Source organism: Ixodes scapularis, unplaced genomic scaffold (assembly GCF_016920785.2).
Source record: "Ixodes scapularis isolate PalLabHiFi unplaced genomic scaffold, ASM1692078v2 PGA_scaffold2__306_contigs__length_199485367, whole genome shotgun sequence".
NCBI classification, from domain to species: domain Eukaryota; kingdom Metazoa; phylum Arthropoda; class Arachnida; order Ixodida; family Ixodidae; genus Ixodes; species Ixodes scapularis.
The window spans coordinates 61,440,311-61,455,331 of NW_024609857.1; the positions used below are offsets into that span (position 1 = coordinate 61,440,311).

At 48.6% G+C, this 15,021-nt stretch overlaps 1 protein-coding gene across 1 annotated transcript in view; it reads left to right on the top strand.

Annotated features, from left to right (window-relative positions):
* Nucleotides 1-4,392: 4,392 nt before the first annotated feature.
* Nucleotides 4,393-15,021, top strand: part of LOC8039496 (cytochrome P450 3A9-like) — a 39,112-nt gene continuing 28,483 nt past the window's right edge. Inside the window, exons 1-2 of the mRNA XM_042291408.1 lie at nucleotides 4,393-4,806; nucleotides 13,768-14,011. Coding sequence (XP_042147342.1) covers nucleotides 4,393-4,806; nucleotides 13,768-14,011 — 658 coding nt within the window. The remainder of the gene's footprint in view (nucleotides 4,807-13,767; nucleotides 14,012-15,021) is intronic.

The following is a 15,021-nucleotide window of genomic DNA, read 5'->3' on the forward strand; positions in this document are numbered from 1 at the left end:
TCGGAATCCGAACACTGCTGTGGGCATTATTCGGGACGGTGACGCAAGCATCTCGGGGAAAGTGTTGCTTCGGAACCTAAGCGCGAACATGACGAAAATCACGCTGGTGCGTCGTTTTGCTGACACGGAAACGGTTCGCGTCACTTTCGCTTCTGCGACCCTCCGGAACACGTATTTCTGGGCAGAGTACGACATAAGGTCGAACTATACGTTGATCGACCAGCGCAGTGCAGGAAGTGTGGCAAGTTTGGACACGTCAAGGCAGTTTGCACTCGCCCCGAGGTGTGCACCAGATGCTCTGGCTCCCACGCGAGCGAAAGATGCGAAGCCGAAAGGGCCAAGTGCGTGAACTGCAAGGGCGCACATGAGGCAACCTCGAAAGACTGTGTGATCTGGCAACAAGAACGAGCCGTAAACAAGTACAAAACAATTAACAAAGTAGACTTCAAAACTGCCCGAGCTGCCGTCCGAAGCCGCGGCCAGCGCAACATCGAACACGACAACTTGATCGTTCTTCAGAACCGTTTCAGTGACCTTTATGATGAGACGCAGGACCTCCCCCCCGAGCAGAGCAGCGCATCACAGAGTGAAACACGGAGTTCGCACCCTGCACGGTGTGCATCATCAAACCCTGAATCAGTCTCTCGGGAACAAGGTGCATCGAGAGAACAGCGCGTGGAGCCTCCAAATTGCATTAGAGAGCAAGGCACATCCCAGCGTTCATCGCAGCGCACAGCACAGCGGAATTCATACAGTCATGCGCTCCGCACTGCCTCTGCTCAAACACAATCACAGCCAACCAGCAACCGTAAAACCTCCCGAAGCGCGACCGGCAACGAACAGCCCAGCCTGATATCCTCACTGGGAACCCTTGCACGAACTGTAATGCCAGTGGTCACGGAACTTCTGAAGCCGTTTGACTCTCCTGTGGTGCGAGCAATTCTCCATATAATCACACTGGTTCAGCAATGGCTCTGCGATGGAGCTTGCTAGGCATCAAACTTCCACAAATGAGTTACCTACAGCACACGCAACGAGCACCACAGGTATCGTACTTCAAGAGCACGCTAGTGAACGACGTCTAGACTCTGTAGAAGAACTTTTTATTCATCAAATATACCGCGAATGCACTGTGCTCCAGTGGAACGTGCGCGGCCTACGAAACAAACTGCCTGATATACGGGTCATATTGAATGGGTTAAAACAGCGCAGACAGACGAAGAACAGCGCTGTGTCTGTGTGTTTTCTTTTACTGGTCCTTCGTCTGTCTGCGCTGTTTTGACCCATTCAATATGACCATCAACCAACTCGCCCAACTTTCCACCTTGCTGATATACGGGACTTTGTACGAAAGTATGAAACGCCCATTGCAATCTTTATCGAATCAAATGCATCTTCAACGCTCCGCATCTCCGGATACGAGTGCCATCATTCCGTTCCTGATAGGGAAAAAAGTCGTATCACCGTGTGTGTGCGCACAGACATTTCAGTTGCCAGGAAAGAAGTCTCCCTTCGCACTACAGCCGATTACGTGTGTCTCAAGCTTCGGTACAAAAACATATCCTTCACAATCATCGCGATCTACATTCCGCCAAGAGTGCATTTCTCTGGCGAGGAAATTCAGGCCGTGCTGCAGGAAATTGATGGACCTTTTCTTTTTTGTGGCGATGTCAACGCACACAACCCGCTGTGGGGCGGAGATAAACTTGATGCGAGAGGAAGACTCCTAGAAGACATTTTCAGCTATTGGAACATGGGGGTCCTTAATGATGGAACATACACTTTTCTTCGGGGAGAGCTCAGGAGCGCCATTGATATCACTGCGGTTTCTGAGGACTTCCGTCTTCCCGTCCGATGGATGACAGATCTTGACACCAGGGGCAGCGACCACCTGCCTCTACTCGTCTCCCTCGACGGCTTTGGAGGAAGAAGGCACAACCGGACAATTCCATATACAGACTGGAGTCGTTTCAGAAACGAAACAGAGTCAGCATATAAAAATGGTGCAGGAGATACAGACATCACTGCCCGCATAACAACATCATTGACATCCAGCACGAAAATGGTGAAACTCCCCGCCAAATACCTTGCGATCGACGCGATTATGAGAAGTTGCGAGCGGTTCGACGTCGTGGTGAACGACGTGCCAGGCGAACTGGTAAAGCCGCGGACTGGGCGGAAGCACGACGAACCCTGGCGGTCGTACGACGACACTTAATTCGACTCTCTATGCGACGTTGGAGAGGTACCTGCGGTTCAATGGACCCTCACAAGCCGTCAACGAGACTATGGAACGTGACCCGAGGGCTCAAGAAAACACCCAGGCAGAAGTTTCCCTTCTGAGCCTTGGCACTTTCAAAAGGAATCACTGAGCATGCTGCAGCCAATGCGTTCTGCCAGCTCCAGCAGCGGCGCCCTGCGAGCGGTTTGTCACACGAGAAAACCACAGAAGCCGCCGTGCTACCGGAGCTAGACGAGGCTTTTACCATGAGGGAACTCAAAAGTGCTCTACAGGAGTGTTCCCAACACACCTCTCCAGGCCCGGATGGTGTTACATACAAGGCACTAGCCAATCTGGGACCCCTCGCCCTCGGTGCCCTCCTACAACAATACAACGTCAGTTGGAACACAGGACAGCTCCCAGAGTCATGGAAGAAGTCTCGCCTCGTTCCCATCCTGAAAGCAGGAAAATCGCCTCTTTCGCTTGAGTCATACCGCCCCATTGCGCTCTCCAGCTGCATTGGGAAGTTGATGGAGCGTATGATCCTAAACCGTCTGCTCTGGTACCTCGAAAAGACAGGGGTCTTCCCCGAGTGCATGTCGGGGTTTCGTCGTGGCCGTTCTGCCATTGACGACGTCGTGGACTTAGTCTCAGATGTTGAACAGCATCGGAGCCGTCGTCTCTCCACGATAGCTGTGTTTCTGGACATAAAGGCTGCTTTCGACAGCGTGGAACACTCAGCAATACTCACGTCCCTCATTAAACTTCGCGTACGTGGTCGAATCTACAACTGGATCTTGGATTACCTTAAAGGACGCACAATTTACCTAACCACGACAGAAGGAAACAGTGACTGTTTCTCCGTAACTGCCGGCGTTCCACAGGGGGGCGTCTTGAGCCCCACACTCTTTAACGTCGTCCTGGCCCACCTGCCGCAGGAACTTTCAGAGCATGTAAAGATGTCGATGTATGCCGATGATCTGTGTATCTGGTCTTCGGGCCCGAACCGCGCAGTAATCTGTGGAAGGCTCCAGAAAGCACTCAGCAGAATCGAAAGATACCTGAACTGCAGAGGCCTACACCCGTCGCCCAGCAAATGCGTCGCTATGGCTTTCACCAGGCGAAGTTGCAAGCGCTTTCCCATTCACATAGGAGAGCAAATTATCCCCTACGTCAACAAGCACACCTTTCTTGGAATAGTTATCGACAGACGGCTCACCTGGGCACCTGAAATGAACAGACTTCGATGCAAGGTCAACTCGTACGTGAACATCATGCGGTGCCTTTCTGGCTCGACATGGGGAAATTCAGCCGCCCTCATGCAGCTACACAAATCAATGGTACTGGGAAGTCTGCGCTACAGTCTGCCTTTACTGCACCGGGTCAGTTCAACAACCCAACGGGGACTCTTAGCACAGCAGGCAAGAAGCCTCCGCGTTGTGCTGGGAGTGCCCCGAGCGTCGCCTTCTGCAGGAGTTATAGCAGAAGCGCACGAACAACGTATAGAGGCGCTCCGTGTTCAAGAGACCCTCCGGCACTACAGTTGTTTTTCAACCCAGCACGAAGCGCATCATCTGGCGGGCCTGCACATCTCACGTCCAGCGTCGAGTTTTGCAGAAGTGGTAAGAAACCACGTCGAAGCCTTTCCGGCGAACGCTGCACCGTATCGTCACCCCCAGCGAGCACCTTGGACATGGCTGACCCCAACGGTCCACCTCTCAATACCGGACGTAGGCAAAGGCACAGCCTTCGGTTTTGTGAAGCGGCTCCTCACTCAATATTACATTGAAGAGAACTACAAGAACGCCATCCAGATATACACAGATGGATCAAGCACTGCGATGAGCTCGTCCTCTGCAATCTACGTTCCGGATGCGAGCATTTCGGAAGGGTACAAACTCTCCCACCGTACATCGTCCACGGCATCCGAGCTCCACGGCATCTTGCAAGCGTTACACTACATAGAGGCAACTTCTCCGAAGAGCTATGTGGTGTGCACGGACTCAAAATCGGCGTTGGCATCCCTATCAACCACAGCCAAAAAGTGCGCATACCCGGGCCTGCAACAGGCTATACTCGATAAGAACGACACCCTGCACAAAAAAGGGTATGCCATTACATATCAATAGGTCCCAGGACATGTTGGTGTCACTGGCAACGAGATAGCCGATATGACAGCAGCTCGGGCGCACAAAAACGAAAGAACAGAGGCCATTCCCGTTGCGAAAGCTGATGTGAAGAGCTTTCTCTCTGGTGTCGCAAACCAGATAACGGTAAAAATCTGGGAGCAACCTGAGGGCCACCCTTATCACCTGTACAACTTGGACCCCAAGCTTCAAAGAAGAATCCCTTGGAGCACACCTCGAAACCAACTTTCAGTTTATTTCAAACTTCGCCTTGGGGCCGCCCGGACTGGCCGCCAACGCTACAAGTACAAGCAGCGAGATTCCCCAAACTGCGCGACTTGCCATACCGAGGACACAATCGAACATGTACTCGTTAACTGCAAACGATACGAGAAAGAGCGTGTGATCCTCACTAAGGAACTGAATCTTCTGGATGACCAACCAATGACCATGCGAAAGGTGCTAGGACCCTGCACCAACACTCGAAACCAAGCACGGGCGTTTAAAATACTGATGGATTACTTAGAATCAACTGGTTTGCTGCAAACACTGTAGACGCAGAAGGACGCTCAAGAAGGTCGCCACCTATAACAGAAACAGAGTAGCAAGCGGGGTCAAATAAGCCCTAGCTAACATCTCTGTCGCTCGATGAACCGAAATAGCAAATAAAAAAACAATAAAAAAAAACATGACCACTGAAGCAGGCGATGGAGCCAGCGATGTCGCAGACGATGTAGCAGAACAACTGTTTTTCCTCGGACAACAAGGGATCCTCAGGCGCTAGTCCTGTCGGTACCCGAACGTTCGCGACTCGCGGATTGAACCCCGCTTCAGGTACCTAGACAACCTCTAGGCCCCCGAGTTCAGTGCGGTGCCGTTGGGGCGCGGGCGCGGGTGTGCGGCTCTGGGGTGACGCTTCGGTCGCGTGAGTGATCGCGCGGACGGGGCGCCTCGCGGGGGTGCGCCTTCGGGCCTGTGCGTGTGGCGGCGCGGCAAAGACGCGCACATTGTATGGACACTGGTTCGCGTATATATCTGTGCACATTGTCCTTATCCTCTGCGCATTTCTTGCATAGTCCTGTCCACGGTGTTGGAAATAAATTTTCTAGTCAGCAGACAATTGTACTCATCCGGGCAACCTAGGGGGCGCTGAGGGGATCTACTAGTGATGACGTTTAGAGGAGGAAACGCGCACGCCTTGGGTTCTAGGTGGTATTGATCTGGCGCACCTCTCGGCGCAGCTATCTTAGCGTCACGTGATCACTAATGTGGCGAACGGGCAACATGCCGGCAACCCGGGGGGGGGGGGGGGGGGGGAGAGGGAGAGGGTGCCATTTTTGGCCGCTGGTTTACGACTCTAAGTTTACTCAAGCTCGTTGGTTAGCGCACACCAGCTTGGAGCAGGTGGAGCAAAAGCTCGCGCTGCAGAACCCAGGATCCTGTGTTCAATCCGCACCCCTGCCCGTTTCGATCTGAATGGGCATCGTACACTGCGTGCTACACGTTATAGACCCCAGGCTAGTGGTTCTACCGCACAGGCTAAATTTCTCATCTAGAGCTGGGAGACTTGTCGCTCCTTGAGGCGGACGAAGTTCTTCCGAATGATTTTTGACGGTGCTACACCGTGCCAATAATCCTTCGATTTTTTTTTGTGCTGTTGAATTAGATGTTTACTTGTTTTCAAGTTGATTGAGACGTCTAAGCAGCCGGAGTGCTTAAATAGGGGAGTCGTTTTTCTTGCGGCCGCAGTGTGACCATTAAGCGAAGGACTCGAACGTGGCAGCAGACGACGAAATGATTCTGCGCTTGTTGACAAACTGAGGAATCACAAACAACACAATCTCATGAAGTACACACACGACAGGAGAATCCAAGCCGATACCGGGGCATCCCAAATGAGGATGTACGATGATGTACACGCAGCGCGACCCTATGCAGCCAGGAAGCCAGAAAGGGAGGACTACAAGTAGCATAGCGGCGGCACCACTTCCGGAATGCGCGCGCCTGCGCAGTTTGGTTAGGTCGGTTCATTCTTAGCAAAAAATAGCATTTTGGCGCAATGTGCAGCAGACTTTCTTTCATGGCGCAATTTGGCGCAATTCGGCGCAAATGGCGCAGGACTTCCATTGATGGTGTTAGGACTACTTCGCAGGTATCGTCGCTCTACGTTCGAACCCATCAACTCACCAGTCGAACCCTCTCAAACACTTCGGGAGCCCCCTGGACGCTCAAGAGGAAGGCACTCACGCGGGCGTTCACGCCTATCAAGCTCATAAAGGTATAAAAAAAATTAACGACGGTTATAAATCTCTGTAACGCGAAATTAGAGCTCAACTCTTGAGGAGGGGGAGAAGAGGGTACGGAAGGAGGGTTATGCTTCTCCTCCTTCCCTCCTCCTCCTCCTCTTTCTCCCCTATTCCTCCTCTTCCTCCACCTCTTCCCTACGTCTCCCCTCCTCTCCTCTCTCCTCAACTATTATAGCATACACCTCTAATAGTTTGTGCTTAAAAGTAATGTAGACCAAAAAATCTCAAGTTCACAGGCGACCATGACAGAACGAGAAACTAATGAATCCGCAACCGCCAACAAAACACCACCTTACCGCAGCGGAACGTGTCGGACCGTTTTTGGCAATAAAATAACTCGCTATCAGTCACTTCGCTATATAGCCAGGACTCAGTGAGAGCAGTGACGTCTGCATCGCATGAATGAATTGGCAACTGAGTACTGTTCATCACGTTCACGGATTAGACTGTGAATGTTAGTAAACAAAACGGAAACATTTTTGAAAGTCATACGCGTTTCACTGCCCCTCATTGTTTGTTAAGAAGGCACAGGAGAAGATACCACATTGTGAGCATGGGAGGGGACTGTCGCACCAAAAACTTGGTGACGGGACGTGGCTAGCTCATATATTTGGGAGGAGAACGAACAGTCACGCCTCTAGCGGCACGCTTCAGCTGTGGGGACAACAAACCAAATTTCCTTGTTTGTTTTTGATCAGCGATATCGAAGATGACGATTCGAAGGCCGCTCCTCGTGCGACCAAAGCACTGGCCAGTGCGAAGCGCTCGTGTCTAGGCAGTGCATGACGAGGTTCAATTTCTTTGTTATGCTGTGTTAGTAAACATCGGGCTGTGGGGACAACAACCTCGATAAAGCGCCCCCTATAGTTCGATCTCCTGCCCAATAGAGTCTTCAATTTCATTGTAAGCCTAGCACGTGTTGTTGATAAACAGTTTTTTATACTTTAGTTTAAACGCGCTCTCCTGTCCTTTCCCGTATTCCAGTAGTTGACGTCAAGCCAAACGCGTTGACGCGCTAAAGGCTTCAGAGACAGAAACAGGGCTGGCTTTTAATCTGGGTTTGATCTGCAGAAGACTTTTTTAGTTTTAAAAGACTGAAACTTCACTAAAATGGGACGGTGTTTTCCGGTTATAAATGAACCTAAACGGTCGGCTCGCACAATCTGTTCTAGGAATATACTAAGCGAAGCGTATCCTGAAAGTAACCCTATAACCTTCACATCCGCCTGTGCCCATGTTTAGCCAACGCAATCACCTACAGTGTCTACACCATGAAATACAAGGTTATCTCTACTTGGCTGGTTTTTAATCTCGTCTAATCTAAGGTGCAAAAGGTTATTATCTTTTTTAACGCGCTGAACAGCTCCGTGGGCACTAGCCAACTCAGGGAAATTCGTCGTTTGAAGCTGCCTTCAATTCGATAGTAGAAATACTCGTACCGATATTTGCAACCGGACTTTTAGTTGTTCATGACTTGATTTTAGTTCGTTAATCGAAGTAAGAATGTTGTTTTGCCCTTGTTCAACCCTCTGAGTACGCACATTTGTATATCTTGCAATTACCGCGTCATTTCATCTAGTTGCTCAGCAAAGCATCTGGGTATAGAAGCACTACAGTACAGACATCGTTCGACTTAAAACGATAACAACCGTCTTGATTACGAACCTGCAGGGTTAGAAGAACAAAGTTTAAGATGTGCATCTTCGGCGTGGGATCCGGCCAACTCGTCGAAAGCCAACTCGTCGACGGCCAACTCGTCGACGGCCCATTCGTCGAATAGGGCAATTCGTATTAGGGAAATTTGTCGAAGGGAAACTTGTCGAAAGGGAAAATTGGTCGAAGGGCGATTCGTCGAATGTGTTGAATGACGGTCCAATGTAAAAGTTAGTGGTTCCTTTTTATCTCTTAACCTAAATTTTTATTTGTGTTTGGACTAAGGTCAGCGCCTTTGTTAGTTACAAGACGGAAAGAAAAATTACAAGAAGGCAAAGACAAGAGAGAACCTCTAGACAAGTTGAAAAATGTGTCATCTCAGGATCGTCCCTTTTGTTACCTTTTTTTATTACTTATTTTGTAATAAGCCGCCGCAGACTGTCGCCGGGAATGGCGTGAACGGGTGGGCCAGGTGGGTCGACAATTTTGTTAATGAACCGCCGCAAACTGTCGCCGCGAAGCGGCGTCAACTGATGGGCCGGGTAGGTTAACACGCGCCCCAGTGATACACGAGCGACGTAGTGGGGAGTGGGGTCGCTCGAGTGGGGTCGCTCGTGATACACGAGCGACCCCACTCCATTGTGAAAGTGGCAAAAGCGTCAAGGTGTTACCTTCGACAAGAAAGAGCAGACTGGAAGTCAGTTTTTGAGGAGAGCGTCAATTGTACACATTTTTTTACGGAAGAGTTACACATAAAAGACAGAACACGGATTAATATAGAACAATTTTAGCTTTAAGATTTAAAGAAAAAATTATATATTTGGCTCTAAAAAAGCGGCGACAAGTTGGCCTCCTCGACGAGTTTTCCTTCGACGAGTTGCAATATGACGAATGGGCCTACTCGTCATAGGGCAACTCACCGACGAGTTAGCTTTCGACGAGTTGGCCTAGAACCCCTTCGGCGTACATTCATGATCCACGGTGAAGGGACCACCTTTCTAGGCCATTGTGATAGCGCAGGTGTTGATGTAACTGTTCTGGAAGGACAGAGGCGAAGCTAATTGATAACAGTCACGAAGAATGCCTCGGCTGCCTGGCCGAAGTTCTGCTTGGTTGTACTGGGAACTCCGATAAAGGGGGCACCTTCCATGTCGGGCGAATCCCTTGGTCCAGACAGATTGGCGCCCGAGGAGCCAGGTTGGAGACCAAAGCCCGTCCCGCTCGATAACTGTAGGGTTAGGAGAACCAAGTATAAGATGTGCATCTTTGGCGTGCATCGATGCCCACTCGAAACGAAACAATTCTTTAGCTTATTGTTTTCTGTTCAAGTGTGTACCTTTATATTCGAGCGAAAACCTTAAAAGGGCTAACAATATAAATAATCAAATAAGTAAATTATTAATTAAAAGCAAATCAATATAAATAATGCCACCCTGATCCGCATTATGTGCCTCGGAAGTATAGACCTTTCCAGAAAAGGGCTGCTGGCCGGTTTCATTTTTGAGTGTTCGTGCGTATCGCGCGTGATTTGCTCGCTTTCCGAAGCGACGCACACACGCGTGCTGAGCTGTGGAGATCGCACGCTGAGCTGTGGATTTGTAAACATTGGAAAGGTCTATAATTAGGAGCGGAAATAAATCTTTGTGCAGTTACACGCGAGCGGTTCGTGCCAGCCGCGCGCAACTGACGTCGTGTTTGTCATACTCCAGCAAGATTAGCCAAATGATTCACGACACGTGCACTGCGTGACATTAAGCGCTAGGACGACCTCGGTACTTTTTCGCATGTTTTCTCATAAATTATAGCTACGAACCCTCATTTCCGTCGTTTGGCATAGTGTTCAAATGAGCCTTGCCCGCGACAGTGGTAGCTTTGATTATGATAGATGTAGACTGTTAAAGAAATTCAGAAAAAAATGGGCGAACGATCGCCCGTTCGTGTTAAAGCTGTCGCGCTATGCACACTTAGGGTGCCTTCATGTGCGCTTTGCTTAGGGTGGTGGCATCTCGCCATTTTGTCCCACACGTTTATTTTTATTTTTTGTTCAGAAGCGCGTGAAAGAGCGTGCCCCAGCACGCGTTCGTGGCGCTGGCTGTGCTATGGCGACATTTTGTTTTCGTCGATTTCTTTGTATTTTCCTTGTGAGCGCGTGCGGTCGGCATCGGGTACTACAAAGGCTGGCATCACCCTAAACAGAAGGACATTGAGGCACCCTATGCACACTGATTTCCTCTACCTCGATCACTCGTGACGATCATGTCACATATAAAAGAGAGCGAATGGCCCCTCGTGAAGTGGGATAAAGTGCTCGACGGGAAGCATTTTCTCAAGTGTAGCAGTTCTCCTTATCGCAAGTTTACATCGTCAAAGGTGTAAGCCAGGCTGTACTTCAATTCGTATATGGTGTAACATTTAATGTTCTGTTTCTACGTTTTTTTTTTCTTTCAGTTCAAATTTGCGGCAAAAAACACACACACAAAACAACAACATTTGTTACATTATGGCGTTAAAAAAAACCAAAGAGGCTTTTGAAAAAAAAAAAAAAAGAAAAGAAGTTGGAGGCGAATTCTTTCGTAGTCTTTTTTATCCTGGAAATTTCAATATCACAACCATTTGACCCGAACGCGTCAATAGAACCGAGAAAACCTGAAAAACCAACTGCTTGGTGTGACGTCATACCCATAAGTTTTAACTGCCTTGTGTTTGCCTCTTGTAAGGGAACGTGCGGAGCGTTTTTGACAGCTCGAGTGAGGCTTGCGGAAGGCGCGGAAATGCTTAGGTCTTCGTACAATACCGTCACGGTTCTCTCCTCCCACCGAACGCGCCGCGGGAAGAAGGGGCTTCTGCGCTATATTGAAAGTGCTGTTGTAGCTGCGTGGCGTATGCATCTGAAATATAATTTTGATGCTCGTGACACTGCAGGCCAAATGAAGACGATTTATGTGTTTCCCCTCAAATACATAACCGGTTCAATTTCCTCACTAAAATAAAATAAAACGTCCGGATATCTTGTTGTCCAATTGTTTGTGGCCAAGAACAGGGGCACAAACTCAAATGTGAGCGTGGCCATAAAGCATGGAGTTACGGCGAAACAATGTTCGACGACAAACGATGGAGTGTTGCCGGGAGATGCTAGAATGAAACAAAGCATCGCGCTCTATTCTTTGTTGGCTACTAGATTGGCTAGAAACAGCTATACTTTGCTGTGTATTGGCTAGGAGCGGCGAACGCTCCTAGCCGATTCCGCGAGTGGAGTGCATCGCGGCACCTTGGCTAAGCGCAAGGATACGAAAGGCAAATAGTTACGGTCTTCGATTGGCTCGAATTACTAGTGATGTCGGCCGTGGTCGGGCATAAACATACATGCGGGAACCAAGCGAAACCGAAATTGATTCGAAAAAATCGTGTATTTATTTTTGCATGTTCAATTTTCAGTTACCTTCAAAGTACTTTCCGCCTGAGGCCACACACTTGTCTAGACTTTTTTTTTTTTCCAATGTTCAAAACAACAATTAACTCGTCGATTATGATGCCTTTCAATGCTGCCACCGCTTTCTTTTTTTTTTTTTTTTTTTTCACGTTTCACGTTGGCAAATTGTTTTCATTTCAGAACTTTTTTCACCCGGGAAACAACAACGACAACGACAACGACAAAAAAAAAAAATTCTTTTCCACGGGGCGAGGCCAAAAGAAAAGGGAGGGCAAAATACAAAGATCATGCCGTTAAAAAAAAAAAAAAGTTTAACGTTTAGCGCGGTTTGGTCAGAAAGACAACCAGAGTTTCTGACAGCAGGAGACTGATTCGTCCACCAAGACTAACATGCCTGACCACACAGTGCTGAGTTTTCAGCAGATATTTACCCGTATCCCGCCCTCCCTATACGCCCAACCTCGCCCCGTGGGGCTTTTTTTTTTTTTTTTTTTTGCTCCATATGAAAAGTATTTTAAGAGGGAAACGGTCTGCCGACGGAAAACAGTTGACAAAAAGAAAAAAAAGGCACAAATGCTTAACGTTTTTGAAATCGACGAGTTTAAAGTCTGCTTGAGCATTGCAAGCAACGTCGCGACAAATGTATTGCATCAGACATATGACTGAAATTTGAATGCGTAGAAATAAATACACGATTTTGGGAAAATAAATTCCCGTTTCATTCAGGTCCCCCTTCGCATTTCCACCGCTGTCATCCCCAGCATCATAGATCAGGCATATACCATAAACGCCAGCTAAAAAAAAAAAAAAAAAACGTTAACTTAGAAAAAAAAAAAAAGGTATACCTTAAAATAACGGGAGAGTGCCTATCCCACTCTCACCGGTGAAATCGGGCTATTAGCCTCTAATTCGCAGAGTTCCCAAGTTTGTGAAGTGTCAATACTGGGCGCTTAAACCAAGCGGGCGCATCCGCAATATTTTACTGTAGGCGAGTAAGTTGTGTGTACGCAGACAGCGGGACGATAGTCAGTCCTAATGGGTGCGCGGGGTTTCCCCTGTAGATGACACATCTAGCCAGTGCGGTACCACTGTTAGTTTTGGGTCTTCGACATGCGTGACGCAGTAGGGATTATGCACACAACACCCGCCGGTATGATGATCATCGAGATCAAAACGGGCAGAGGTTGGGTTTGAGCCCATGGATCACATGAGTTTTCCCCGTGCGAGCATTCGCACGGGTCGGGGCTGAGGTGTGTAAACACATTCGGTAACCGCTCCACCCAAAGATAGACGAGAAAAAAATGAGTGAGTTAAAGTTACGCCTATAACGCGCAGAAGAACCTTCCAGTTGCGTGGCGAGAGTAAACCGATGTTTTCTCCCATACCGAACGTTCCGTCATTCGGGGTGTCGACGCTGAAATATTAGTTACGTTTCTCAATCACTTTTCAAACGCTTGCACGTCTAATTTCCATGCTATGGAGTTTTAGTAAATTGTTTCGATAGCTCCGATACTTGGATACCCGATAATGCGAATGCGTGGAAACTGGGCAGAGTACCGTTATCGGAGTTAGAACGTTTCTACTAAAACTCCCTATTATTCCTGCAAACTCAAGATTGGTTCACACACTTGCGTTTGATTACGGCCGAGTTCTTGTGATCTCTTACAACGAGAGAACAGACTGACACGCTGGCGCCATCTATAAGGTAGCTATGAAACTGAATTTACTGATAGTAAAGGTTTTGCAGTAGTTGCGAGATCAAATGCACGCTCTATCTACGAAAAATGCTCGCTAATACCATTGCCAAACATTTTAGAGCTAAAAAAAGAACGACTCGCGAAAAAAAAAAAAAAAAAAACAGCGGAAATCGCGTGTGTTTTATGGCTTCCCGATAGGTGCCGCCTTTGTTATCTGTCGTCGTAAGAGGTCACAGAAGAGTTTAGCTCACACGGTCGTAAACAGTCGCAATCGTGTGAACCCGTCTTAAGGCTCACTGGCAATAGTCTGACTCCGAGTATTTCCCGATTTCAGCTAGGGGCCCGCGCGTCCCTGTGCTGCGACGAATTCATGGGCGTTCTGGAACCTCTGGAGGCTCGAGGCGAGGCGTTCGAAGTGGGCCGAATCTTCCAGCAGCTCTCCACGGACATGACGGTGCGCTCCCTTTTCGGCACTCAGACCCACCAGCAGCTGGGTCGAGAAGGAATGGAAGTTGTTAGGCGGGAGCTTCGGATTTTCATCGACTCCCTGGTCAGCGACTGGCAAACAGTGATCGTTGGTACGTCGCACGTTTGCTCGCGATATGGGCATTCTGGGTTGTACTACAACATGACTATGTTCACAGACATTTTAAGAAGCTCGAGGCAAAGGACAGACAGCTCAGGAAATTCAAAGGACAGACTGAAAGCACCAGGGTCTTTCAGAAAACTGTTACCGTAAAACCACCAAGGAGACACCGTCGCTGCGATCTACAGAACAAAACAGTTTGCTCTGCGGCACTGAGCGTTGTGTGTGTCCATCCCCGGTGCGGTAAAGCACACGGCCTCCACTCGTAAATCGACACCGCGTGCGTGTGTCTAATCAACGGTGAGGCGAAGAGAAGCCCGCAACAATGCGGGCGCAACAATGCGGGCGCAACTTCCCGGATGCTCCAAGTAAAATGTAATAGGCCAGTCATTGCATAGAGAAACAGGGTCCGAAAAAAATTCAGCGAAGAACACCGCACGCGAGCTGATCTGTAAGCTAAACACTGACGGCCAAAGTAAGACGTAACAGAGAGTTTTCGTATTTGTTTATTTATTTCAGGTTACCTTGCAGCACCAGAGGCATTATTGCGGGGGTGGGGGTGGAAGGGGGGGGGGGGGGGGGAGGGGGAGGTGAGGATAGTACAGTTACATGAAAGATGATAGTTAAGTTTAATATACAATGCACAAATAAGCTTCACCCAGCAACCACCCATGTTTCAGAGAAGAAAGACAAACACAGCCAAGATATTATAGTCATTAGTCATGACACCCTGCCCAACCATCGAGTAATACATGGGATCTGTTAAGATGGAAACAATGTCGTCAGATGGTTCATTTTACTCTTTTATAGTGTTAGAGAAAAATGAATATGGGTATCTAAAAATATTGGTTCGGGATGCGTATTCTCTTATTTTATTTTAGTGGTCCCGTCTGCGAGAGACGAAGTTAAGTGGTTGAAGAAAATTCGGTTTACTAATCCCGGTGCAATCATTGCATGGTGAAATTTTAACCGAAACATCATCTCGAGCATAAGGGTTCCCAG